Source organism: Panthera pardus, unplaced genomic scaffold, assembly GCF_024362965.1.
Source record: "Panthera pardus isolate Hobbes unplaced genomic scaffold, ASM2436296v1 HiC_scaffold_25, whole genome shotgun sequence".
Lineage (NCBI taxonomy): Eukaryota > Metazoa > Chordata > Mammalia > Carnivora > Felidae > Panthera > Panthera pardus.
In genome coordinates, this window is record NW_026526821.1 from 41,649,614 (window position 1) to 41,677,203 (window position 27,590).

The 27,590-nt window shown below is 41.8% G+C and overlaps 1 protein-coding gene across 11 annotated transcripts in view; it reads right to left on the reverse strand.

Moving 5' to 3' along the window:
- Positions 1–27,590, reverse strand: part of KIF16B (kinesin family member 16B) — a 288,842-nt gene that overhangs the window by 39,055 nt on the left and 222,197 nt on the right. For all 11 annotated transcript variants that reach the window (XM_053890449.1, XM_053890450.1, XM_019462503.2 and 8 more), the window contains one exon: positions 15,029–15,118. In XM_053890449.1, the coding sequence (XP_053746424.1) occupies positions 15,029–15,118 (90 nt within the window). Of the gene's footprint in view, positions 1–15,028; positions 15,119–27,590 lie in introns of those variants that run through there.

Here is a 27,590-nt window from a genome sequence, read left to right on the forward strand (position 1 = left end):
GCTGTGGGGGTGGGGAAGGACCTGGGGAAGCTCACACTACTAAGGAGAGGAAAGGTCTGAGGCCAAGCGTGTACCCCACAGCGATCCCACAGCCCTCACGAACACCAGAAAGGAAGACAGTATGTGTCACAAAGACAAAACCGGTGGAAAGAGATTCAGAAAAATCCCAGGCAGAAGGTCAGGCACGTAGTAGGTTGCTGCCTTCATCATCGCCAGTATCTGTCCTCCCCTCGCCCCGGGATACGCTGCTGTTCCCCCAGCCATTAGTCTGCTGCACTGAAAGATGAGATGCCATTAGGAGGAACCCAGATTGGTACGATGACTAAATGAGTAGGGGTGAGAAGGAGGATGAGGGACATGTAAGCAAAGGCAGATAAAGAACCACCACCACATGAAGAACGGGCCAGAGACAGCCAGAGGGGTTCAGACACAGAGTCACTCACGGGCCACCTGGGGGGCTCAGTCAGCTGGGCGCCCATCTGACTCTTGACTTTGGCTCGGGACATGACCGCACGGTTGTGAGATCGAGCCCCATGTCGGGCTCCATGCTGACAGTGCGGAGCCTGCTTGGGATTCTCTCTCTCCCTCTCTCTTTGCCCTCCCCCCCACCCCACTTGCAAATGCTGTCTTTCTCTCTCTTAAAAGAAAGAAACTTTAAAAAAAAAAAAAGGAAAGAAGTTACTCATGGTCTTGCAGGAACCAAAAAAATCATCTCAAAAGAAGAGCTGAAGAAGTACACAGGTTGAAGGAAGAGACCGCGAGGGGAGAGGGGTGGAAAAGCGAGCCAGCTCTGAGAGAAATGGCTGACTCAAGGACTGGGACAGGGAAGATGTAAGCTAAGCCTGAAGCATCTCATAGTGCCCAAAAGGAAGTGCCCAGAAACTTCAAAGCACAAAGATGGAGTGTTACAAAGGAGCACAAGCATTAACTGAAAGAGTTCCTAAAGGCCAAAGATGAAATAATCTGAAAACAAAATTTAAAAAAACAAAACAAAAAAACTAGTATTGGCTTATAGCCAAAATATGACCGGACAAGCAAACAACTGAATAAAGACAGACACGGGAAAGGAAAGACAAGCCCTCCACGCACAAGATTTCCAAATAACCTGTGGCTATCTCACCCTGAAGGATGTGGAACATACCTCTCCATGACTAAAATGTGTGCTGTGCACAGGGACTTCCTTCCAAAGAGTAAGTGTAGAAAAGGGGGAAGCCATGTAACATTCCGGGGGAGAAACTGGGAGAAACCTCAGCCAGGTGATATACATCAGTATCAACAGTGATAAGCCCCACGGACAGTGTTTGTCTCTTTCATCTGACATGATCATAATGGCACTTTTACCTCTGTAGTTCTCTCCTCCCCAAACCCACAGCTCTAATCACAAGAAAAGCATCACACAAATCCCAACAGGGAACATTCTGTAAAATACCTGACCAGCATTCCTCAATACTGTCAAGGTCATCAAAATTAGGTAAGTATAAAAAAGTGTCACAATAAAATGTAAGACAGATTCCTGGATGGGATCCTGGAACAGAAATGGGATATTAAGTAGAAACTAAGAAAATCTCAAAAATGTAAACAGTAATAATGGATCAATATTAGTTCACTACTTGTGGCACATGTACTATAGTAGTGTAAGTTGTTAATAACAGGGGAGGTATAAATCTAAAACTATTCAAATAGGACTTCTGGCTTGTGATCTGACACGTTGAGAAGCTTGGAAGCCATCACCCTTGCCCTCAAAACAAGAAAAAAGCTGAAAAGACTAAAAATCAACAGCTCTTCGTAGATCCATCAGAGAGCTGAGGTCATGGGGCAAACTAATGTCCCCAAACTAGAGAGACAAGCAGGAAGAGACTGAGAACCATATCCTATTGGGTGCGGAAGCCTGTAGCTGGATCCAGGAGAGGCAGCAACAATTTAAACTGTAATTGGTGAGGGGCACTGGCTGGCTCAGTGGGTTAAGCCTCCAACTCTCGATTTGGGCTCTGGTCATGATCTCACGGTTCGTGAGATCAAGCCCCACACAGGCCTCTGAGCTGATAGTGCAGAGCCTGCTTGAGATTCTCTCTCTCCCTTTCTCTCTGCCCTCCCCCGTTTGTTCGTTCTCTCTCTCTCTTTCTCTCAATAAATAAACTTTAAAAAATAAATAAACTGTAACTTGTGAATTACTGGAGGCTCAGTACAGACTAGTATTTGAGTTAAAAACCCTGGGTACATGTGGGGTCTGCACACTTCTGTTAGTTTTATCCCCAGGAGTCTAGCCGGGTTCTCATCCTGAGATGGGAGAAAAATCTGCTACTTTCCAGCAGGAGAGAAAAAAGTAATCATTCTGAAATACACCCAAAGCTCTCTGTTGTCCTTAACATGGCCTGCCCTCAAGGGAAACTTGTACCAGAATCTAAGCACTTTGGGATAACCAAACCTGGGGAAAGTAAAATGCCCCACAGCAGGCTCACTAAAAGAGGACACCTGATCAAAGGCCAATGCAGGCTTTTCTCCTTCCCTCTGGCCACACCTCACCACCACATCAAGAGGCCTCCTGATTACAGTGGAAAGAGCTACAAGCCCCAGGCTCTACTGAAGAAGTCTTTAGCCAAACCCAAAGACCAGGAAGACCAAAACAAGGGCACCTGGGAAAACGGTAGCCTCTGATACCACAGCTACAGCAAACAGCAAGCACAGCCTGGATTCTAGCCAATGAACATAAAACCTCACACCGAAGGCCTATCTACCTCAATTCCTTTCATCCAATACACCATGTCCAGCTTTCAGCAAAAACTGACAAGCCAAAAAAAAAAAAAAGTTGATTGAAAAATCAGTACCACCACACCCTCACTATCTACCTCTCCCTACCCACAACCTACTAAAAAAAAGAGAAAAAGAAAAAAAAAAAGTGGGCCAGAAGCACTCCACAAAGAATGGGGAAAAAGCAAAAAACGCTTATTAGAATGAAAGCCCCAGTAGAAGAAACAAACGTAGAATGAACACAATGAAAACACAGATTAGCATGTAGTATAGAGAGTAAGGGACAATGCAAAATGAAATGTGCTAAGGGAAAAGTCAACATGACCCAAAGAGTTTATGCCTAACCAAAGTGTCTTTCAAGTGCACAGGCCACAGAGAGACATTCTCAAGCACACAAGAACTCTGGTAAAACACATCAAGCTGCATCTTTTCAAAAACGTACTGGATGATCAAAAAATAACCAAGAGATAGCACAATATAAAGATCTCAGGAATGAAGAAATTATGGTAAAGTAAATGTCCCCTCTATTTAAAATCACAATATTTAGGGGCGCCTGGGTGGCTCAGTCAGTTGGGCATCCAACTTCAGCTCAGGTCATGATCTCACGGTTTGTGAGTTCAAGCCCTGTTTCGGGCTCTGTGCTGACAGCTTCAGATTCTGTGTCTCCCTCTTTCTCTGCCCCCACCCCACTCACTGCTCTGTCTGTCGCTCAAAAGTGAATAAATGTTAAAAATTTTTTAAAATCACAATATTTAATAATATATAATTATGTAAGTCTATGTACAATGTTTAATAATATATAATTATATGAATTTAGGTATAAAAGAATGTGAATGCTATATATCTTGACAGTGTAAAAAGATAATACAAAATGACTTAAAATTTGGGAGATGGGAGTAAACATAAGTGTACTGATCTTAACTTTGTTAGAAGAGTCAGTTGATCACTCATAAAAGGGAAACACAACTGGTCATTTGTAAACTAGAAACACATTTGAAAACTGGCAGCTAAATTCTAATGTTTGTTTATAATCTTTTTTCTTAAAGTCCTATATATTTTAGAGAACTTAAAACTTCTTGTGGAGCAACATTTAATTTGAAGTTCAGTAATTTCTTCAATTTCATTTTCTTTCACTTCTGACAAATTCAAGTAAAATTAAACTTACTGTTTGCAATTAAAGATACAATATTTAGAATGACCCTAATGTTATAAAAATATTTCATTCTTTTTCTCATTTTAGTTTTTTATCAATCTATATATCCATCCTTTTATCTGTGCCTATTAATTTAAGTACGTATGATAATGTTCATTAAATAGTAACATTAATTATATTTAGAGAATGATTTGGGGCAATCTGTTGTTTTCTCTCTGTATTATGTGAAATTTTTATAAATGAGCATGCATCATCTTTATAGAAACAATAAAAAGTGATTATTCTCTTTACAGATTTAATGGAACAGTTAAATTAGCGCCATATGTCTTTTTCTTTTAATAACCTGGGATTTGGGGCAATCAGATTTTGAAGTCTCGGTTCAGCACAGAGCTGCTGGTATATTCTCGAGCGATGTAAAAAAACCTAGTTTTATCACCTATTAAAATGAAGGAGTTGACCTAAGATGTTTTAAGTTTCTGTTCAGCTCTGAAATTCTGTAACTCAAGTACTGATGATGAAAATCTCTGTATGCTGAGTAAGAAGGAGTAGCATTTGGATACCATGGAGATACTTGGCTACATTGCCCCTGAGGAATGTCCTGACTTCCTGCAAAATCCTCACAGCATTCTTATTTGAAGAAAGGCAAAGGTATGTAGAAGGGAAATAGGGCCGGATTTATAATCATGAAGCACGGTACTTTTCAAGAGGTTGTAGAACAGAAAAAGGACAGATACAAACGGGAATGCAGTATTCATGAGAAATCCCTTAAAATGGTATCTTTTCCTGCTACAACCATTATTTTTGCAGCAGGAGTGGGAAATGATGCAAAGATATTTGAGCTCTTATGGGAAAATTGTACGTTTAAGTTAAAAATGATGACGGAGATCAAATAAATTAGATATTTGTGGAAGACATGGTAGGCCTGGAGAACACTGGAAGAAAACTTAACAGCCCTTATGGCCTACTTCGTATAATTATGAAATGTGATTATGCAGACTAAAACACAGGAAACAAACAAATGAGGCTAAAACAGCACATTTCTTTGGCCTGAGAGAAACATAATGACAAGCTTGCTCTGCAATTCAGTAAATAAAACATATTCTAAAGACAAAAAGATTGAAATAAAAGCCATTAGAAAAATGAAATCAGTAATTTTGAGGCCTACTGACTTCCAATGAAATTTGTCTTTCCCTTCTTCAGTGACTGTAGAGTCTAAAACCCCAGTTGTTAATTTCATTTTGAATGTTTGAACCACAAGCCTCTAATTTGCAGGCTGAACAACAGATCTGTATGAAGAACTATCAACAGCATCAGATAAGACAATTAATAATTGCTTATAACCAGCAGCCATTTTATGGAATTGCCTGTGAATTTCAGTTTTGGGAAAATGAAAGCATGGAGAATCCATTCATCCATGAAGTTGGTGAGCTATGTATGTATGTGCATATGTATCAGTGATAGTGTCCGCATTCTCTGTTGCTTTGTAATATTTCTTAATGATCTTAATGATCTCAGAGTTGGTTTTTCCCTTTCTGACTCCCAGTGAACTCACACAGCTCAATTATCTTCAAAGAGCCATCATGCCCAAATGCTGACTCCAATGTTTATTAGATTATAATAAGATAGGTCGGCCAGTCTGCTGCCATCACGAAGATAAATTAAATGCAATGGAAACGTTTGATTTTATTATAAGCCTTTCTCTCTTGGCCAAGTTCACTTTTTGGGTGAGCCAGACCCTATATTAAGCCCAGGTGGTCTCGGAGGCAACCGCATAGATTTTGATAAATGGGATCATTATTTCTTTGAATATAAATAATGGCAGCCCTTATACAGAAATTTAAATGAGTGATAAAAAGCCTTGTTTATCTTTTATGATTTCATAACAATTAAGCTGCTAAAACTGGATTATAAATCACTGAAAGAAAACTGAAAACAACTAATAAAGTGTGGAATCTTTACTAATGAAAGAAAAACATTTGACTTCTGTTACCACCTAATAAAAGTGTACTTTATTTTCATTCCTCATTTACAAAGCTCTTTCTTTTTTTTTCCCCCTTACTCCCATAACACTTGGCTACCTAACTAGTACCTGATTTTTAAAGATTAAGGGGGGAAATTCTACCTGGCACTCTAATTGGTCAAATCAGCTATAACCTGACTTTTGTAAGTAGACATACCTACATGATGACTGACAGCATTTGAAACATCCACACCCTGCAGGTTTGTGGCTGTGAATTTTAGCCACTCCAGCTTTTGAGAAATGCAAATAATGAAAACTCATCAAAGGGCTGCTATAATTCTCACAGCTGACTAAGTGGGAGCATTTCTGGCTACTCAAAATTAATAGCAATTTCCAAGGTCTTATAAGAACAGCTGTCACTGAGAAATATACTCACAAACACAAAAGGAACTCTCCTCCAAGTTTCACTAGAGGCATGAAAGAGCATCTCTTCAGAACAATCTGGGTGGATTATTAAAGGAGCAATGACAACAGACCTCTCATAATAAGCACACCACACAATATTGATGAATACCTGCTATCTTGCCCACAGCCAGGCACATACTAGACTCTCCTCAAATATCTGCTGAATGAATGCACAAGGCAGGACTCTTTGCTGGTGGTCCACATGGTATAGCCAGCAATTACAATGAGGACATATCACAGAGCTGCTGCCCTGTTGTCACTGAAGTGCTAAAACTTGGAGTCATCCTATGTACAAAACCATCGCTGGGAACATAGTTAAGACTGCATGGACTTGGTCATATTCTGTATAAAGATGATAACTTTTTAAAATGCAATCACACAAAGCCTCCCAAAGCCAGTATCAATCTTATTCAGGCAGGGGCCAATGAAGGTAGATTTGAGGACATTCATATATGCTGCAACAATTTTGAAAGTGAGAAATGTTTCAGATATGTGAGAGTTTAATGTTGCATATTTAAGAATAATTATACAGTTGGACTAACTCAGATGCTTGCATTTTCCATCTCTTATTATGATGTTACTTGTCTCTTTCAGGGACTGAGACATGGCAAGAACTTGTCTTTGTCACAATATTCAACTAACAGATTTTTGCAGAGAAGAGATGTTCTTCTCTTTGGTCTCATCTGGGGCACTCTGAAAATTCCCCTTTCGTGAATGACCAAGGTCATGGAGAGGAAGATTCAAAACACAGAAAGAGGACTAGGAATGAAGAGACATGAACTTTGCCTATACCCCAAGTCTTGATGTGACTTTCAACAAAACTGAGCATTTAAGTGTCCTTCCTTCCTTCCTTCTTTCCTTCCTTCCTTCCTTCCTTCATTCCTTCCAAGAGACAGACAACATGAGCGGCGAAGGGGCCAAGTGGGAGGAGAGAGAGAGAGAGAGAGAGAGATAGAGAGACCTAAGCAGGCTCCATGCTCAGCACAGAGCCCCCAAAGCAGGGCTCGATCGCACAACCCTGGGGTCATGACCTGAGCAGAAATCAAGAGTCTGATGCTCAACTGACTGAGCCACCCAGGCACCCCATGAGTCCTCATGAGTCCCCATGAGGTTTGGGAGTGCCCAAACCTTTAAGACTCCTTGGTGTACTTACATTTCATAGTGTGCAAATGGGTCCAACCCGTTGCTATAAAAGTCTCCTTGCCGGTTGCAGAGGAAAGCCTGATACTCTATGCTTCACAACTACCCACTCTCAGGCCCCACATCAGATTTACTGAATCATAATTTCCTAGTTTGGCAAAAAGCTTCCCAGAAAATTCTGAAGTCTTTTGCCCCCAGCTCCCCATACACTTGAAAGAAGTAATTAAAATACTGTTTTATGTCTTGGGTGGAGGGAACAGTGTGTTGCAAACCATACAGTGAGGTACCTTGGTCTCTCTCATAACATACTAGGTCAGGAAGCTGGCAGGAGGCGTTCTATTTTTGCCTACATAGCTGTTTGCTATTTAAAAATCCAAGGGGGCTGAGCTCTTGGTACAGGTGAATTTATCTAAGGCTTACTGAATGCTCCCTATGGCTATGGTTGGTAGCATTATAATTTGGGTGGTGAGTAGATTTGCAATTTTTATATTAAATTTGGAAAGCTGGTTATAAAACTGTTGAGAATGCATTTCAGTGATGGATGGCAAAAAGCTGTCCAAATCAAATCCAAGGCCAAGAGCCAGTTTCTTTTCTTCCCTGTCCACCCCCACCCCCTTTTATTTTTGGTACTGCTTTGGGGAAATTACTTGGAAAATACAGAAGGTGAGAAATGGTTCTATCAGCACAAACTGGAAGTCCATATACGAATTAAACCACCTCCTTTTTTTCCCCTCCCACTGTTATTTACTGGGCACCCAGAGACCGTTAGACTTGAGACAGAAGAGTTGCTCCATACAGCAATCTTTCATGTTCTATTCAAAAGCTCTGAAAACATTTTCCCCACCCCCTCAGCTCTGTAGGGAGAAGGGAGCCCCCTTGGGGATGCGGTTGATGGAGGCTGAGGTCCTGTTTGACACTTGGGGACTCGAATGACTCACTGTGATAACTCAGTTATGAGGTAGACATTCACACGTCATGTTCCATGCCACGTATGCTGTCACCACACACGGGCATTAAAAGTTCCCGTAGCATTGATTTTGATGGTACCTTTCAATACAGAACATAGCCCATTTTCATGGTTCATCCTTTTGCCTCCAGGAAGACCAACACAAACCTGCTTCCGAATGACTCTTGGCCAAGATTATAAAAGGACCCTTGATGATGGATTCCAATGCCTAACTTCTCTCACTGTGAGATGGTTCTCCTGAGAAGTATGGTGCCCACTAGGTTCTAGCACTTGTTAAATATATTAAAATTAAAGACCTCTAAAATCAGAGTGTGGCATCTCCGAACCTCCTAGAATGAGCAGCTCTCACTGACCCTCTCATCTTCCAGCCCCATGTCCTCCTACTTTATAAAATACATACAGAGCCCCCTAGACCACTCATCCAGAATGTTGATGGGGCACAGGCACCATGTTGTCACTCTTCATTCTGATGGTTGAGAGGGAACATGGTCTTAAAATAGTCTTTCTTCCCAGCTTCATGATAAACTGTGCTTTGATCAGATCATTGTCCACTCTCAATGACGTGGATCCATAGGTAAACTTCATGGACACGAGATCTTAACGGTAACTCTACCTCCTCCGTGGCAAAAAGAGAACATTTGTGTTTGAGCATATAACTTGACTGATGTTTAAAGGGATTATACTACTGACTTTAACGGAGTACAAAATTTTTCATACAGATAAAGAGCACTGCAGAAATGATTTGCATGATAAAATTTCAAAGACATGCTCTCTAGCAGATGCTGCATATTACTTCATAGTCGCTTTCAATAAAATATTTTATCTGAGGCTTTCACAGTCTTTTACAAACTAGTTGTGGCATTATCATTTTACAGATGTGGAATCTGAAAACACAGGGTTTAATTTGATTAAGATTCCATACAAGGTCAATGAAGGGGAGCAGAGAAAGAAAGCTAGAAGGAGCTATTATCCTGCACAATACATGTCAGTATATCAAGAGGACAATTAATTCAAGACAAAAGGGAAACCTATTTAGAATCCAGAAGAAGCTAAGATGAAGGGAAATGAATAAACAAAAATAAAACAACAATTTTAAAAACCTTGAACAATGCAGCACCTCGAGTGAGGGCTCAGCCCCTCACACAGTGAATCTGAAAATGGAAGGAACGTAATGTTCACATATGATCCAACACCACCTGCAGCCAATCCGTTCTTCTTTAGTGTTCCACAGAACAAAGAACTTTGTTTTCTTTTTCTGAAATTTGTCACGATACAAAAACAATGGACTCAATTTTTCTTTAGTGTCTACTTTGTCCCTGCCCTCAGTCCCCATGCCTGAGTTTCATGGGACCCAGTGGCTTTGTCCTTTCAATTCACAGGTTTGTTTTGCTTGTAATCCCCCTAAAGTCCTTCTATTTTCTTCACAGACACACATTATAGCTAATAATCAATGACCTCTTCCTGTTTTAATCGGGTCACCACCCAGTGTATATAAAGTATCCCTGAGGGGTCTCCAGTTGACATCCCTCTCCTTATGGAGACATTGTAGTACACAGTAAATAATTAGGCAAATACATGGGAGTAAACAGGGAAATTAGAAGACGTAGCTGAATGACGGTTAAGGAATTCTTAAAACCTTGCCACTACTTGGGGGTAAGGCTCGGGGCTCTCAGTCAACCCAAGTTTTGTGTGTTCTTTTCCTAATCTTGGTTCTTCATAAATTAAGTCTTTAACAACAGTTGAGCAATTACCCAATTTCTTCACAAGGGAAGTATGCATGTGTGAATCGGAAGTCATGCAGCTACCTTTAAGAATGTCCACAAAGAAGCAGTCACAGCAGCAAAAATCTGGAAACTACCCCTATGTCCATGAAGAGGAATCTGCGAATCTGATAAGGTGGTATGCCCACTTTGTCAGTAGACACCAGTGCTCCTGGCAAAATGATCAATCACTTGATAAGCTGATAAACTGTTTGTATAGACTAGGGAAGTGATAGCTATCTGGTGTGAAGTCATAGATTCAGGCTTCTCTGAGTGAGGTTTCTTTTATAGCTCAGCAGGTCTCTTGTAGGTACTCTGCTGGAAGCAGTGATATTTGTCTTATACCTTCCTCAGGTCAATCAACGCTAGGTATGGCCTATGCAAGTCCTGTGAGTACGAATGTTTAGCTGGACCCAAGAACTCCTGAGGGCATTGCAAATGATTACTTCTGAGGGCCAGATTAAGAGAAACTTTCATACTCTATGTATACATCTTTGAATGACTTCAATCTTTTACCATACACATGTAACTTATTATCTGAAAAAAAAATACTGAAAGAAAAAAGAAAATAGCCATAAAAAGAACTGTTATATCAAACTCCTGTAGAGGTATATCCCCCAGGAAAAACAGGGCTAAAATGCCAGAATAAAATGTGAATGAACAGGATATAATTCAAAGTTCCAAAAGATTATAAGCTACAACCCAAACTAAAGTTTCAAGGTGAACAAAGATTCTCCATCTTGGCAGGTAATTACAAAGCCTATGTATTTTTGAATTCAAGGGTTTTGGTTTTTTTTTTTTAATTTTTTTTTTTTTAATGTTTATTTATTATTGAGAGACAGAGAGACACAGAGCGTGAGCAGGGGAGGGTTAGACAGAGGGGAGAGACACAGAATCCGAAGCAGGCTCCAGGCTCTGAGCTGTCAGCACAGAGCCAGATGCGGGGCTCGAACTCACAAACTGCGAGATCATGACCTGAGCCGAAGTCGATTGCCCAACCGACTGAGCCACCCAGGCGCCCCTCAAGGGTATTTTTTCAATATATTTTTCAGCTTGATTAAAAATTTGAAACCTTGTAAAACTTGGTAAATTTAGTATGTATCATTACAAAAAAAAAAAAAAATAATCAACCATCTTGTTACCCTTGTAACTAAAAGACCAAGAGGAGTTTCATACTTCTATCAAAATAATGACCCCAATTTGGTGAAGGAGTGAGGTAAATAAAATATGTTCCCACTTGGCTATGAAACAGTTATCTGTGAAAGGAAATTTTCAGCATCCTTCTATGTGAACCTTTGGGCCTTCCTGAAGAAGTTACGTCTTTAACAAGTCAAATGATTTCTAGGATGCCGACAGGCCAAGTAGACCATTTGGAGATAGATGATTACTTCAGTAAGATTAACGTTATATACAGAGACGTCAATAATATGCACAATGATAAGAGCAATCATAACTGTTGAATACCTAATGAACATTATTGATCTCAAGTCTCCACAAACACTTAGCACGTAAGAGTATGTGAAGGTAGGCTGCGCAAAAGAAAAATCAACTTTATGGAAGAAAATACAGCTGATATTCAACTTGACATTTAAGCTTCATCTTGAAAATGTTAACTGGGCAATGTCGTTCTCCTCTCACTGAAATAAGATTTATCTAGAGCTACAATGACATGCTGCTGCCTTTTTACAGATAATGTTTTCCCCCCATTTCTATTTTTATACTATTGTTTGTTTAGAGATAGTAAATGGAGCCCAATTGCCTGGGCTTCCCGACTGGCTTCTGCCCACCAGGTGTGTGACAGGAGGCAAGTCTCTGGCTCCGACCACAGGGTCCTGAATGGCAAAAGCATAACACAAGACCCAGGACATGGGAAACAGTCAGTGGTGAGGAAACCAGTCAGAGTGTGGCTACTGTAAAGCTCAATGGCACCCCCTCAGGCTTTGTAATTACAACCTCCCTTTCTACAGGCGGTGTTTATTTTAGGATCTCACCACATGGTTTCAAATCACTACTCATATTACCTCCTCTCTTTCAAACACATGCATACATGTGTCTGTAAGTTCTTTACATTTTTTGCCCTCAGAAGAAGGCAAAGTCACCAAGTTGGACTCAAAACAAGGAAAAGCAATTTCCAATCTTGGTTATCAGTTAGATCGTGAGCCTGCCTTCAGGAAAAGGGTTTGTATGGGAAGTCATACACGGATAGAATGGAAATTCTAGCTTAGTTTCCACATCCAGACCTTCTTTAATATCATTCGGTGGTTTCCCACAATACTTGTGATCAAGTGATACATGATACAGTCCCTCCTTCCTGTCCCTACCTCCCTGTCCTCATCTCTACCACACTTGCCACTTTTCACAGGACTTTTTATTCTTGGAACATGCTTGGCCAACAGGCGCGGTCCCACCCCAGGGCCTTTGCATTTGCTGTTCCCTTTACTTCAGATGTGTCTACCCCAGATTTTCATGCCTGGCTCCTTTTCAACATTAAGATTTCCCCAGGCCTGCCTAGCTCTCATGCCACACGATCACACTACCTTGTTTTATTCTCTCCATGGCACTTAACATTATCTAAAACTATCTTATTTGTTGGTTTGTTTGTTTACTGTTCATTCTCTCTGCTTCCTGAGAGGAGGGGATGTGGCTGTCTTGCCGACAATGGTATTCAGCGTGGGGTGGTTCAATACAGACTTGTGACTGACTGGATGAAGGAGACCAGCCCGATTTTCCTCATTCAAAGCTCACTTAACTTTTTTCAGCAGGTACGTACACTCTTTCTGCCCTTGAAAAGGATTATCACATATGTGATAATCTGTGTTCGTTAATGTTGCCGGCTACCAGGCAATCTCTTCCACTTATATACTTACATCATGTTTAACCTCAGGGGTGTTTTCCTCCATTATGTTTTTAAAGACTGCTTCTGTTTGCTTTGAAATTTTCTTTAAAAACACTGATCAGGACTCGGCATCTGAGTGCCCAACCCTGAAACAACCTTTATACTAAAATGCCCAACATCTTCTGCCCATTACATTTTATGGATATTTTTCCTAGAAGGCATGCAGCTCACTTAAGATGGTAACTGTCACATAGTGTGCGTGTACGTTAAGTGTTAGTTATTATATTTTCCTTGTTTATTGTCAGTGTGTCCCCATATGAATTCAGGATATGTAAGAGAAGACATTTTTGTTCTTGTCCGCCACTCTATTACTAGAATGTTTTAAATCTGCCTACATACAATGGCGCTGAACTAATGGCACTGAAAGAACAGATATGAAATAAATCCTGCAATGCATGATACACACGTATTATAATTGATAGGATACACATACATTTGTAGCATTGGGGAAAACCTGCACATTATTAAAGCACTGGTGGAGTAACTTATAATTAAGCAGGTAACGAGCTGCAAAGCTCAATTTAAAAACAAGTCACTCTATACGGTAATATGTACATGATACTTCCAATTTTTATTGTCAGTATTAACTTGGGACATGAAGAGTAAATTGCAGAAACAAACTCAATAACTTGACTTTGATGCAGTTACTTCTGGAACTGAAGCCTCTTGAGGAACACTGAACTAAAATCCAAATTCGCCACTTCTTCAGCTTTTAGTTCACTGCTACCTAAGAGCTTAACAAGAGAATTTCGGATTCCTCAATTTTACCAGTACTCAAGGAAGCTTTTATTTATAAAAAGGAATTTCTCTTTATATTTATATCAGATAGGAAAGAGTAAGAGCCATGGAAAGGTTAAGGAAGCATTAGTTATTTGATGTGAGGGAAAAATGTCTGACTAAATTGTTTTCTAGGCTGTCATAAGAAACTATAAAAATAGTGTCGAAAAGCAATACTTAGTGAAAGCAGGTATTAGACAGTGACTACTGACTGATTTGCAGTCAGTTCAAACCAAAATTCCCAAAGAGTTGTGCAGATACAAGGCTTCCTTTAGTTCAAGTAAAAACACTCACTCACTCACTCGCTCACTTGGAAGTATACATTAACTTTAAGAATACTTTTCTTTGTTAAGAAGGATTTTAGGGGCGCCTGGGTGGCTCAGTCAGTTAAGCGACCCACTTCAGCTCAGGTCACGATCTCACGGCCCGTGAGTTTGAGCCCCGCGTCAGGCTCTGTGCTGACAGCTAAGAGCCTGGAGCCTGCTTTGGATTCTGTGTCCCACTTTCTCTGCCCCTCCCCTGCTCATGCTCTGTCTCTCTCTGTCTCAAAAATAAATAAAAATACTAAAAAAAAAAAAGGATTTTAAAAACTAGTCTTTGCCCAAAGAGGAAAAGATTAATAATGTATCAATACACTCTGGATATCTGATCAGATGTATGAAATACCCCCTTGCTTCTAGAGAATTCCATATTGACTATCTACCTCCCATCCATGTTTGATGGCAAATTAACCTTAAAGACCTAATTTCTCATTAAGTGGAAGTCTAAGCATTAATATATCTTTTTTAAGAGAAAAAAGGGCAAATCTATATTGAGGGATTTATTACTGTTTCATTTTAGTAGATCTTACCATTAAGAAGTTGTAAGTTTATTAAAATATTTGTTTAAAATTGGTAAAATGTACTAAAAGGGTAGAATTCATTTACTGTCACTTTACTATCACTTTCAAAATCCTGTGTTCAGAAAATGTTTAAATTGTGTAGAACAGAAATGAAACAAAGAACAAAAGTTAAAAAGCTACCTTTGACAGATGCGTAATTGCAACAAAACTTGGTGACACTTACAAGCTAATACCTAAAGGGAGGGAGCATGATAATGCAATCAGCTCATTTACTTTATAAAATAAATGTTCTTAATTGGAGATAATTATTTCATAACTTACCTCTGCATACTTTAACTTCAATGTTTTATGCATTTCTCGAAAGCGACTGTAGCGCCTGAATACGGTCCATGTCTCATCTAGGACAGTAATCTATTACCAGGAAAATCAAAATAAATCAGCATTAATTAGAGGGGAAAAAAATGACTAGAATTAAAAAAATTAATTTTAAAATTAACAAAAAGTGATTAGCATGTGAAATTTCTCCAGAACTGAAAACATTAATCTAACTGCATAAATAAGACTTATAAATAATAAGTGTTCTCTACTTAAGGATGCATCTCTGGTTCCTAAATCTGTTTATAAGCAGCATGTGCCTATGTAAAATGAAAGACAGTCACCTCTTAATGGCTTATAAAAAGTGTCCCTTTACTCTCCACTTGGGTGGTAGAAAGTAAATCCCATAGGGTGACCTTTCTGTTATGGCACTGTGCCCATACAAAATGTCAGTGCAGGCTCCCACATGCCACCATAGTGGATAGGATGGGAAAAAATGAGAGAAGGAGAAGCCAAGAAGTAAAGGGAGGAGGAAAAGGAGGAAGAGAAGGTAGAAGGAGAAAGAGGACAAAGAAAGATGAGAAAAAAAAAAATCTGTAACTCAATTATTAGCATAAAAACATACAACATAGTTGGCTTTATTTTAGAGGAGGAATTCTCAGTCCAATCTTTAACTGGTAGTCGAACTTACAGTTCCTGTTGAATGTGCTAACTGGTACACATGCAAAGGTCCTGAGGCACATCAGCTCACATAATCAAGATCACAGTGACAAGGGGAGGCTGGTAGACACCACCAGCCTGGACAATCACAGGCTAACAAGTCTCAAATTCCTATTACAGTTCCCACTTTTCTTCCTAGCTCTAGACCCATGTACCCGAGTTGGAGACATCATTCTCTAGATGTCACGCCATAGGAACTTCAAGGTCATGTTGTCTAAAACCAAACTCCACATGCTCTCTCTAGTCTCTAGTTCTTATCTGGTGTATTTTGCCACCATCCAGCAAGCCCTGTCAAACAGATGCTGAAGCCACACCTGATCCCCTCCTCCCCACCAATGTGACCAAGGTCCAACGAGTACTAGGTCTTGCTCTTTTTGCTTTGTAAACATTTCTTAGAGTTCTATCCTTCCATCCTCCACCATCATCACCTTCTCACTCTGGGCCTTCGGGTCTCAGATGGCCTTTGCCAGGGCCTCCCCCAGTTGTCTGCATCCACATTTGCCCCCTCCAATCCCTTCTCTGCACAACTGCAAGGGCAGCTTTATTCCACACACTCTGCCCCCCTAAAGACCCTGTGGTAGTTTCATACTGCCATAGAAAAGAGCCCAAATTTTTAATTTTAAAGAGCCAAATTTAAAATTTTTAACCCACTGCCTGCAGCAGCCTCATTTCAAGCCTGCCCCCCCTTAGGTGTCTTCACTCCTGCATACTCCCTGAAAGCACATACTCTTTCCCACCGCAGGGCCCTCGCATGGGTCTTATCCCTTTATGGGAAATCTTATCTTGCACATTACAGCAATGCCCTTCTCGAGCACTGTCATTCAACCTGACTCTCCCACATATAAACCACAGGGGATCAGTAGGAAGGGAGAAGCAATAGTGGGGAGAATACCCATGCGGGTAGCTTCAGGAGGAGTGAGTCTTGAGTCTCAGCCATTTGGTTCGCTCATTTCCCAAAGTGGCAAGTGAGATGATTTTAGGTTACAGGAGCATGTACTTTTACTTGTTTTTTAAAAAATGTTCAGCATTCTGGTTCTGTATTCATTATTTTCTTTTTTTCTTTTTTTAATATGAAATTTATTGTCAAATTGGTTTCCATACAACACCCAGTGCTCATCCCAACAGGTGCCCTCCCTCATCACCCACTTTCCCCTCCTCCTACCCCCCATCAACCCTCAGTTTGTTCTCCGTTTTTAAGAGTCTCTTATGTTTTGGCTCCCTCCCCCCCTAACTTTTTTTTTCCTTCCCCTCCCCCATGGTCTTCTGTTAAGCTTCTCAGGATCCACTTAAGAGTGAAAACATATGGTATCTGTCTTTCTCTGTATGACTTATTTCACTTAACATAACACTCTCCAGTTCCATCCACGTTGCTACAAAAGGCCATATACCTAGGGGCACTTGTACCCCAATGTTTGTGGCAGCACTTTGAACAATAACAAAATTATGGAAAGAGCCTAAATGTCCATCAACTGATGAATGGATAAAGAAATTGTGGTTTATATACACAATGGAATACTATGTGGCAATGAGAAAGAATGAAATATAGCCTTATGTATTCATTATTTTCAATGATTTTTTTAAAATGGTGGCAGGTTTCTTCTTATGAGTTCCCCCTAAAAAGTTATTTCTCTAAGGAAACAAAAAAGGTAAGTATATTTACAAAAAAATAAAAGGCATTAAATTAAATAAAAACAGTACAGTTCTGCAGCTATAAGTTTTTAAAGCTGGTATGCAAGTCACCACACTGCTCCCTGTGGCTAAGCTGGGGGAGGGGGAGCTTTCTCTCTGATCTCTCCTCTTCAATAGACCCCACTGAAGCACTGTGAGGGAGGCCACCACAATCAGCATGGGTGTGAGGACTTCCTTAGGGTGAGAACACAGCAATACACTGCTCTGGCTGGATGCAAACCAGGTATCAAAGAGAGAACTGTAACAGGAGGGGCCACGATGCTGTCTACTTGTCAAGAGAACCCAGAATGTTAACGGGGCCACACTCAGGGCCTGGGAGCAGGAAGATGCTGGATGCTCACAGGTGAGCCCTTGCTGGGTTGGGACTTTGAATTCCATAGGAAGTCATCAAAGAAGCCTAGAACTCCCTCATCCCTCAGTCTCTACTGCTCCCTGGCTCTCTTTGGTTGCTTCCACTGTACCTTTTGAACTCCTAACCAGTCACCAGCAAAACACCCTAGATCCTTAGCCTCTTCCAGAAACATCTCCTTCATCCTCACTCTAAATGGAAACTGGCTCTCCCCTGAAGAATCACTTGTCCTGCAGTCCTCTCAAGTAGGGACTATTTTCTGCTGGGATGTAGGAAGGCACTGTTGTTCTCCTACCCAACTTTCAAACCATCGTTCCTCTGTCCATTCTGAAATCCCTCCTCTGTGAAGCTCATGCCTTCCGATCCTGCTCTCCATCTTTCCTGCAGGGGCCGATGCACCTTGGTCACTTCTCCAACTCCCTGAAGGTCTTGGGCTCTGCTCACTGTCATCCACACCAACACTATGGAACTGCTGTCATGAATCTTGTCCATTCCATTACACACAGATGATCCTTCCGACACCGTGACCTGGTCCTCGACCTCTGCCTGGTTCCTTCCTCACTCAACCTGGAAACCATGGGCAATCATGACCACCATTCCCTTGCATTCCACCTCAAACCTCTTCATCCTGCTCTTGAAATTCCCTGGACTAAGAACTAAACCATAGCCCTGGTGAAATGCAACATGGTCCTGCATCTGCCTAGGAGAATGTGGCTGAAGTAAAAAACGCCACCAAGTGGACTGACTGGTCTCATCTAAAAGTCACAGTCCACACTTTTCAGTCAGCCTGGAGGCCTCCCACCAGTCATATCTCATTTTCCAGTTCCATCCACTCTTCTCCTAGGTAAGTTTTCTAAAAGTCTACCCCATCTTTCTCCTCAAGCCTCCATCACTTCTCTCCTGGTCCTCAGTGGATAACCTTAATTCCAACTGCATTGAGAACATGAAAGAAATCCAAAGAACATTTCCACAGGCACCCTCAAGCGAGTCTCCTCATTGCCACCATCTACCCTGTACCTCATGTTTTCCCCTGTTATCAGGCAGGAGATATGGATCAGTGCTCCTGTTAAGGTCAAGCCCTCTTCTTAAACACTGGATTCCATCCTCTTTTGCCTTCTGAAGGATACTGCAATACACAATTTTCTCTTCTCTATCCTGTACCAACACATTCCCATCCTGTACTAGATTACTCCCATCGGCATCTATACGAGCTCTTATGTCCGTCATCTTAAACTCCCACCTTGGCCTCCCTTTCCTTTCTAATTACCACTCCATTTCTATTCTTCCCATCATAACAAATCTCCTTGAAAGAGTTTATTCTTGATATCTTCATTTCTTTCTTACCATTATTCCTTGAATCCACTCCAATCTATACAGCATTCCACTCAAGCTACTCTTACCAAGGTCATCAACAACTTCCATATTGCCAATCCACTGGTTAATTCTTGGTCTTGATTATACTCCATGTATCAGCAGGATTTGATGTACCTGACAGGTCCTCCTTGTAACACCTTTTTCATTTGGCTTCCAGGTGGCTACACTCCCTTACCTTAGTTTTCTTTGCTGAGATTTCTTATCTCCCTGACCTCTAAACATCAATATGTCCCAGGGCTTTGTCCTTGAACATGTTTTATTTTCTACCTGCACTCACTCCTTTAATGATCTCATCCCCATCTCATAGCTTACATGTATATGCTGATGATTCCCTGGGTGCTCATATCTGTCCCCCGAAACCAGACTCGTATATCCTACTGCCTATTTGGAGGTCTAATTGCATCTCAGACTTAACATGGCTGAACTTACCAAACTCGCTCACCTTCCCGTGTCCCCATCTCAGTAGATGACAATGCCACTCTTCTACCTGTTCAATCCCAAACCTCTGGCATCATCCTTCATGTTCCTCTTTCTCTCACAGCTCATATCCATTCAGTCAGCAAATCCTTTCCACCTAACTCCTAAATGTAATGAGACTGCCCAGTTCTCAACATGACCACTGCTCACATCTCAGTCTAAGCCACCACCCTCTCTTGTGTGGGTTATTTTTAAGAGCCTCCTAGTGGATCTCCTTGCTTCTGCTCTCCCCCCAACACCAACTTTCCCTTCTCACACAGCAGCCAAAGCGATCTTGTCAAAAATGAAGTCAGATGGGGCCATTTCTTTGCCTGAAGTGGACATCCTTCCAAGCTGCCCCATATCACTCAGGGTGCAAATTCAAGTTCTTCAACTGCCCTACAAGGATCGCTATGATTTGTCTCCTTCCCAGCATCATTTCCAACCACTCACTCCCTTGCTCATTCTGGTTTCCTCGCCAATCTGGAACATTTCAAATGTGCGACACAGAAGGTATGTCCTCGGGGACTTTTCATGAGATTTTTCCTCTTTCTGGAATACTCTTGCCACATGACTAGCTCCTTCACTTCCTTTAGGTCTTTGCTCAAAAGTCACCTTCTCACTGTTAAAAACTGAGAACAAACTGAGGGTTGATGGGGGGTGGGAGGGAGGGCAGGGTGGGAGGGAGGGCAGGGTGGGTGATGGGTATTGAGGAGGGCACCTTTTGGGATGAGCACTGGGTGTTGTATGGAAACCAATTTGACAGTAAATTTCATATATTAAAAAATAAAAAAAAAATAAAAAGGAAAAAAAAAAAAAAAGTCACCTTCTCATTGATACCCTCTCAGGATATACTATCTAAAACCGCACCCCCTTTCCCATCTCCACACTACTTGCTCCTCTTCTCCAACTTATTGTTATACTAGGCACTACTCACTCCCCACCACGGTATCCTGTTTTCTGTCTACCTTCTCCACTGGAATGTAAGTTCCAGGAGAGGTGGCATTTTTCGCTGGTTTTCACCGCACCTTAGAAGAGCACTTGGCATGTCACAGTCATCCTAAATGAAGAGCAGGAAGAGGGAGCTCCAAGGTGGACTTGTCTTACATATGCTCAGGCTCTTGGTGACAATGAGACAGCAATACTTCTTTCATCTCTCTGGGTGGAAGAAATGCCCTCAAGGAAAAATGAGGATAAAGATACGGTAAAGTGGGGACTTCGCTTGTGGGGCTTTGGCCTATGGTTTTTCTACCTTGTTTTCTCAGCTTATTAATGTGGGACCACCTTTTGAAATCTCTAATGAAATCTACCTCACCGTCTGGGGGTTCATTCCCCTTTTCCACAGTGGGCCCAGAAGAGTGCTTCTATAAGGGATACCAATGTCTCTAACAACACACACACACACACCAAATCCTGGGGAGGAGGTGACACGGCTAAGTAATTTCCTGGGCAGCAGAATCGAGAGCATTGGGCACCAGATAACAAGTCAACAAGGAGAGGACGGAGTCCTTGAGAGAATCCCCAGAAAGGTATCCAATGTACTTCCTTCCACTTTCTTGATATCAGCCCCCAGTGCTCACAGTGGGATGTGGGATGCTAACATGGTGGTGTGCAGAGCTGGGAGGGGACAGAGAAAGATGGCCCAATGTGCAGAGGCCTTTCCACAGCTTTATACATGTACTCCTTTGAACTGGGCCTGATAAGGTCTGTACAGGTGTCAGAGGCATCCCCGTTTTCACTGTGTTATGCTGGTGACTCCAAGAGTCCCACTATTAATAAAAAGGAAGGGGACTCTCTGGAACCATTAACACCATATATACGATTTCTCCAAAGTGTTGAACAATGAAGATCATTATTGGCACATTCTGGGTAATGATTTATTTTACTGCCTATCTTACTTGATATTTTAATAAACTCAAGTCAACAAACCCACATACAGATCTGAATGACCTCAACCCTCGAGGTTTCAGTCTATAGTCTTAATCACTGGTTCTCAAAGTGTGATGCCTGACCAGCAGCACCAGCCTCACTGGGCAACTTGTTAGATATGCAAGCTCGGACATTGTACCCACACTTATTTAATCAGGAACTCTGAGGTGGGGCCTGGCAACCCACGTTTTGTTTTGTTTTGTTTTAATTTATTTTTGAGAGACAGAGAGAGACTGAGCATGAATGGGGGAGGAGCAGAGAGAGAGAGAGACACAGAATCGGAAGCAGGCTCCAGGCTCCGAACTGTCAGCACAGAGCCCGACGCGGGGCTCAAACCGACAAATTGTGAGATTATGACCTGAGCTGAAGTCGGACACTTACCTGGCTGAGCCACCCAGGCGGCCCAAAACCCGTGTCTTAACAAACCTTTCAGGGGATTCAGGGTAAGCACCTATGCCATAAACTATGGCTAGTATTGCTGGTCCAGGATCAAAATATGGTGGCTGACCGGCCTCCCACCCTCTCTCAACGCCAAGGGCCCTTAGCATGGCATTCAGGGACTTTTCCAAGCTGACCGAATGCTACCTTTCTACCCTCAGCTCCCGGTGGATCAGAAATCTCACATTTCACACAGAATCTCACACTTAACACAGAACTATGATGTATTCATTGGTCTTTTGCAGGGTCTTTTTAATGGCCTCTCATAGTTCCATTCTATGACTAGAGAGCTTCTGTTCAGCCTCCAGGGCTGCACCCAAACAAACCACAGTCCCTCCCTTGGAGCTTCCTTCCTCCTCTTCTGTCCCTGGAAAAATCATTCCCTCCTCCGTGATTCCTTAGTGTGTACTCAATGCTTAACCAGAGCACATATCACAGGATATCAGTTATATAATTAAAGTTGTACTAATTAACTTATAGAACTGGTATTGGTTATATGAATGCCTCTCTACCCTACAGAATTTTAAGCCTTCTAAGGGAATGAGCCTTTGGCAATAATTGGGGTAGAAGTAGGAGAACTCTCACTGTAGAGATAAACATTTATTGAGCTACTACTATGTGCCGGACTGGTAGTTTGCTGAAAGATGTTCTTAAGATTATTTTGCTTTTCCAATCAGGTAAGAGTTCCAGGCTTGGCCCAGGGCAACCAAAATGGTGAACAAAGCCTGCTGCAATTGTGGCTCCACACAGTCTGTGCTGGTGGTTTCTTGGAGGTGCATCTGAATCAGATTATTTGAATTAGTCACACAATACTATACTTTCTTTTTTTAACTGCACGGAGAATATGGTGCCTTTTCAATGTATCTGTAACCTAAGCTTACAGTGACACGTAGAGGGATTTCTAAATCAGCCAGGTTAAGTACAGGGATTGAAACAGCTCAAGCTTCCTACTTCACATATGAACCATCTAAATCTCCCCTTGTCTATCAACATGGAAAGAGGATGAAGACAAGGATAAAAAATTAAGGCCAGCCATGATCACCGCAGAAGTGGGTGGCAAGGCGACCGCATGTGTCATCTCTCCAAGGAAAATGTCAAACCCCTTCAAGATGAGGTTTGGACAAACTACACAAAGAGGAGAGATATATATTAAAGTCCTATTTTGCCCCAAATTAAAATTGGGCATGAGATAAGGTGTTGATGCAGAGAAGGGACAGATCACTACAACAGATAAATCAGACCAAAATATTCGATTATTTTCTTCAGTGTTGAGAAAGCAGGGCATCATTACTGTGTATCTTTGAGGAGCAAATTCATTACTTCTCTCTCACTGAATGGTTCTGCTGATACAAATCCATCTTTTCTGGGCCATAAAATGATCAAGTGCAACTTAAACACCATAAACATGTCCAAAAGATGAACTGCATTTACTTATAAACAATTCTCGATTGAGTGCTTTCCACAAATTTATGTTATATACATATTTTGCTGGTTTGAGAATTGCCGATTTTAAGATCTGTCATCAGTATATATTCCCTTGCATGTATCTATCTTTGTAAGGACGAGAATCTACAATTTTTCACCCAAAGAAAACTCTTCTAGCTGGCCTCCATGTAAATAGTTACTTGTGGAATTCTCTCAAACATTTTGAGGAGGTACCTGAAGTATGTAAAAATAAAATTCCTTCTACTTTGTAATAGTTTGGAGGAAATCGTCAAAATGCCAACCTAATATTTCCTAAAAGTTTTTATGCTAAAACATTATACAAAAGTTTTGTCAGATTTTTGCAAAATATAGACGTCAGCAACACAATTGTGAACACGTTCAAGGGAACATGAACCTTCTTACAAACACTGGAATCTGTATGGTCGGAAGTATTAATACATCAGACTTAATTAAAAGTTCAGACAACTGTCAAAATGGAACTAAATTGGAAGTGGAAAAAGAGGCCAACACCTCACTAACCACAGCCTGCCCATCATCCTGTAACTCCTTGCTCTGGTCCACCTCTAAGATGGCCAAATCCTTCAAAGGGTTTCGAATGGGCACGCTCGCCCTACATTTGTGGAGTCCACGGTCTTCACTGGGATGCTCGTAACCTCTTCTGGTCTCTTAGCTCACCTCTTCCCTCTTGATCACTCCTCATAGGCCCAGGCTGGATTCCAGGTCAGTCTTCCTGCCACTGGAGGACCAGCGAGGTGACCTCATTTCCCCAGCTCCCTGGGCTTTTCTGGTGGGGCCACATTAGAATAACCCCCCAAATCAGGCAGTCTAGGGTGTCCGCGTTCTCTCCTGTGTGCTGCCTCCCACAGAAAGCAGAAAGTATGAAATTTATGCTCTTTTGACTCAGCAGGTTCACTCCTACTTAGAAATCCTTCCAGATTACATTCTCTGCAAGGAGTATTTCAAAATTTTCTAGATTTCCAGTCCTCATGGACAGTGATTGATAATGTTTTCTGAGGTGATTAGGGTCACCGAAAACCACCTTCCTGAGCACCTTTCAAACCCTCTCAAAATAATGCTGTTGCTACATTCATTCTCCGCCTCCCCATCCCCCACCAAACCTCTTCATCTTCACTTCATTGTCCCCACTCTCTACCTGAGATTCCCCCCCCCACCCACTCACCTCCCAGCCTGGCCTCGGGTGTACTGCTTCCTCTTAGCACAGATCGTTGACCTCTGACTGCCCTCAGGCCTCTATCCTGCCTTTCTCACTGCCTCAAAAGCCCTCCCTCTCTTTTCCAACTCACTGAAATCCCCCCATCTGCCTTAGGTAAACAAAAATGTTATCTTCCTGACTGCTTCTTCCTGACCCCCATTTTGCTTTGCATTGTTCTAGTTTTCTGCACGTTTCTCTCTCCCCCACTTAGTTGACCCTAGAGCACATGAACTGCTTACTCATCTTTTCTGTCCTTCAATATGTTGATAGTTCCATCATGGTCTTTAAAAAAAGAACCCCTGGGGCGCCTGGGTGGCTCAGTTGGTTAAGCGTCCGACTTCAGCTCAGGTCATGATCTCGCGGTCTGTGAGTTTGAGCCCCACGTCGGGCTCTGTGCTGACAGCTCAGAGCCTGGAACCTGTTTCAGATTCTGTGTCTCCCTCTCTCTCTGACCCTCCCCTGTTCATGCTCTGTCTCTCTCTGTCTCAAAAATAAATAAACGTTAAAAAATTTTTTTAAAAAAATAAAAAAAGAACCACTACGTTACGTGTTACACGTTATGTACTGAATGAGTATTTATTAAATAATAAACAATGGAGACAGTGGAGCCCATGGTCTCTTTTTAATAAATACTTTAAAAATTTTTTTTGAATTTTTATTTATTTTTGAGAGAGAGACAGAAAACAAGTGGGGGGGGGGGCAGAGAGAGAGAGAGAGAGAGAGAGAGAATCTAAAGCAGGCTCCAGGCTCTAAGCTGTCAGCACAGAGCCTGACACAGGGCTCAAACTCACGAACTGTGAGATCATGACCTGAGCCACCCAGGTGCACCTTAATACTTTTCTACTGCATTTTCCAATTCCCTTTCTCTCCTGCAATGTGGGCCATGGAATGAACTGCATTTTAGTCTGTTTCTGACTTACCTGTAGCTATTTCAAGTTTTTAGAAAGTATGCATTAGAGGAGATAAAGGGAGAGGGTAATGAATTGTAAAACAAAGAAAGACAAACGGTCATTTATCAAATTCCTTTTGGAGAGAGGATTCTGCTGATTGAGAAGAAATACCGTGACAAAAGATTTGGGGTAAGGAGAGTGAGTGGGACAGGGAGAGTAGATGAAGACTCCCCCAAAACACATCAAGAAACAAAAGGTGGTCTCTAAGTTGCCTTTAAAGGGGTGGGTCCTAGTTAAACTTCAGAGCATTTGTTTCTGAATGTCAAGGTCCTTTGGATATGTAAACTTGAAAAAAAAGGCCTAAGAAGTAGGCTTGAGTGGAATCTTCACTTAGCAAGGGGGCAGCAGCTGGAGCTCCCGAAGGGTATCTGGGAAGCAGGAGTGGGAAGGCTGGTGAACATAATTTTGGAGAACATTATGTTTGGGAGAACATAATTAGCTAACAGGGTATTTTCAGTAATTTGCTCTGAGATGTGCAATGCACCTCCTTCTTTGGTTTCCCTGGGGAAATTTCAGGCAAGTTTATACGCCTTTCTTTCTGAGAAACCCAGAGGAGTGCTGAGCTCTGTAGCCAAGTGGACACAAAGGAAAAGACACTGTGTCAGCAACCACCCAGCAGGCAAGAGACTAGCTGCCATTTGAATCATGCCCATGAACTCTGTGTAACGAGATCCTGAACTGACCAGGCATCCCCCTGCATCACAGTGGTCCCATGAACCAAGAGGCTACCTACAATGGAAATTCGGTCTCCAGGGCACCTGAGTCAAGAAGTCGGGCCCCAGCAGGAGCACGGTCTTAAAGCCAGTGCACTGGGGAAGGAGAGAGGAGTCTATAATCCACTCCCAGATCTGCCCTGGCTGTTGGTGACATGGATGGGAGATGTATGGAGTATGGAGCATAAAGATTTCGGAAAGTAGGAGGCCCATGCCGAGGTAAGATCATTCGGTCTTCTATCCAGGAAACTCCCCAGACGTCCTTCCATGAAGACGCAGCACCAACAAGTACATGAAGTGCCCCAGAGCCCTTGGCTTCCAAATCTGCTCCGAATGCAGTGTGTCGGGAAGAAAAGAGCCTAAGCCGACTGCTGACTTACATCACATCTACGTAACTATGAAGTGGTGCAAGATCCAATAGAGCTTTCTCGCTGACCAAAGTCTCAGCCTTCTGCAATAACTAGAAATTACAACCTCTCGATGCTTCAGTTTCAGCGCCCTCAAACTTGAGATAATTTCGTTTATTTTAGTGTACTTACTCTATCTAGTAGTTTGAAGGTAAATTTGAAAGAGTATGAAAAGACTCCAAGATTCTAAGAAGATGGATGTCTTTCAAATCCAAGATCATTACTAATAAGTACTTCTCCCTTCCCCTAACACTTCTGCAAAGCCAGTGAGGAATAGGGGAAATTATTCTACTTTAAAATTGTGGGAAATTGCCTAACCAATTTTCCTTCCAATTACCGAGGTATTCAGAGGCAAAGACCAGAATGCAAATGCGCTACCAGTCATCACTGGAGAATGGAATAGTGAAAAGCTCTGGATGAAGACAGACTCAGATCCTAACTTTAGTCTAGTCACTAATTAGCTGTGTGACCTGGGCTCCATTACACAACTCCTCCAGGCCTCAGTTTCTTCATCTGTGAAATGGGCTCAGGATACTAAACTACAGATGAATGAAAAACATGTGAAACAATTAGCAGGGTGTTTTAGCACCCAATAAATGGTAACTCCTAGCACTGTGATCACAGGTCTTTTCTTAGGCACCACTCAAAGGCAAGAGGTATCTTTGGATACCAACTGCAAAAATGGGAGTTCAAACCATTTTATGATTTATTTTTTTTAAGTTTATTTATTTATTGCGAGAGAGAGAAAGAGGGAGAGAGGGTCAGAGAGAGGGGAAGAGAGAGAGAATACCAAGCAAGGTACACACTGTCAACACAGAGCCCAACACAAGGCTCAAATCCACAAACTGTGAGATCATGACTTGAACTGAAACCCAGAGTCAGAT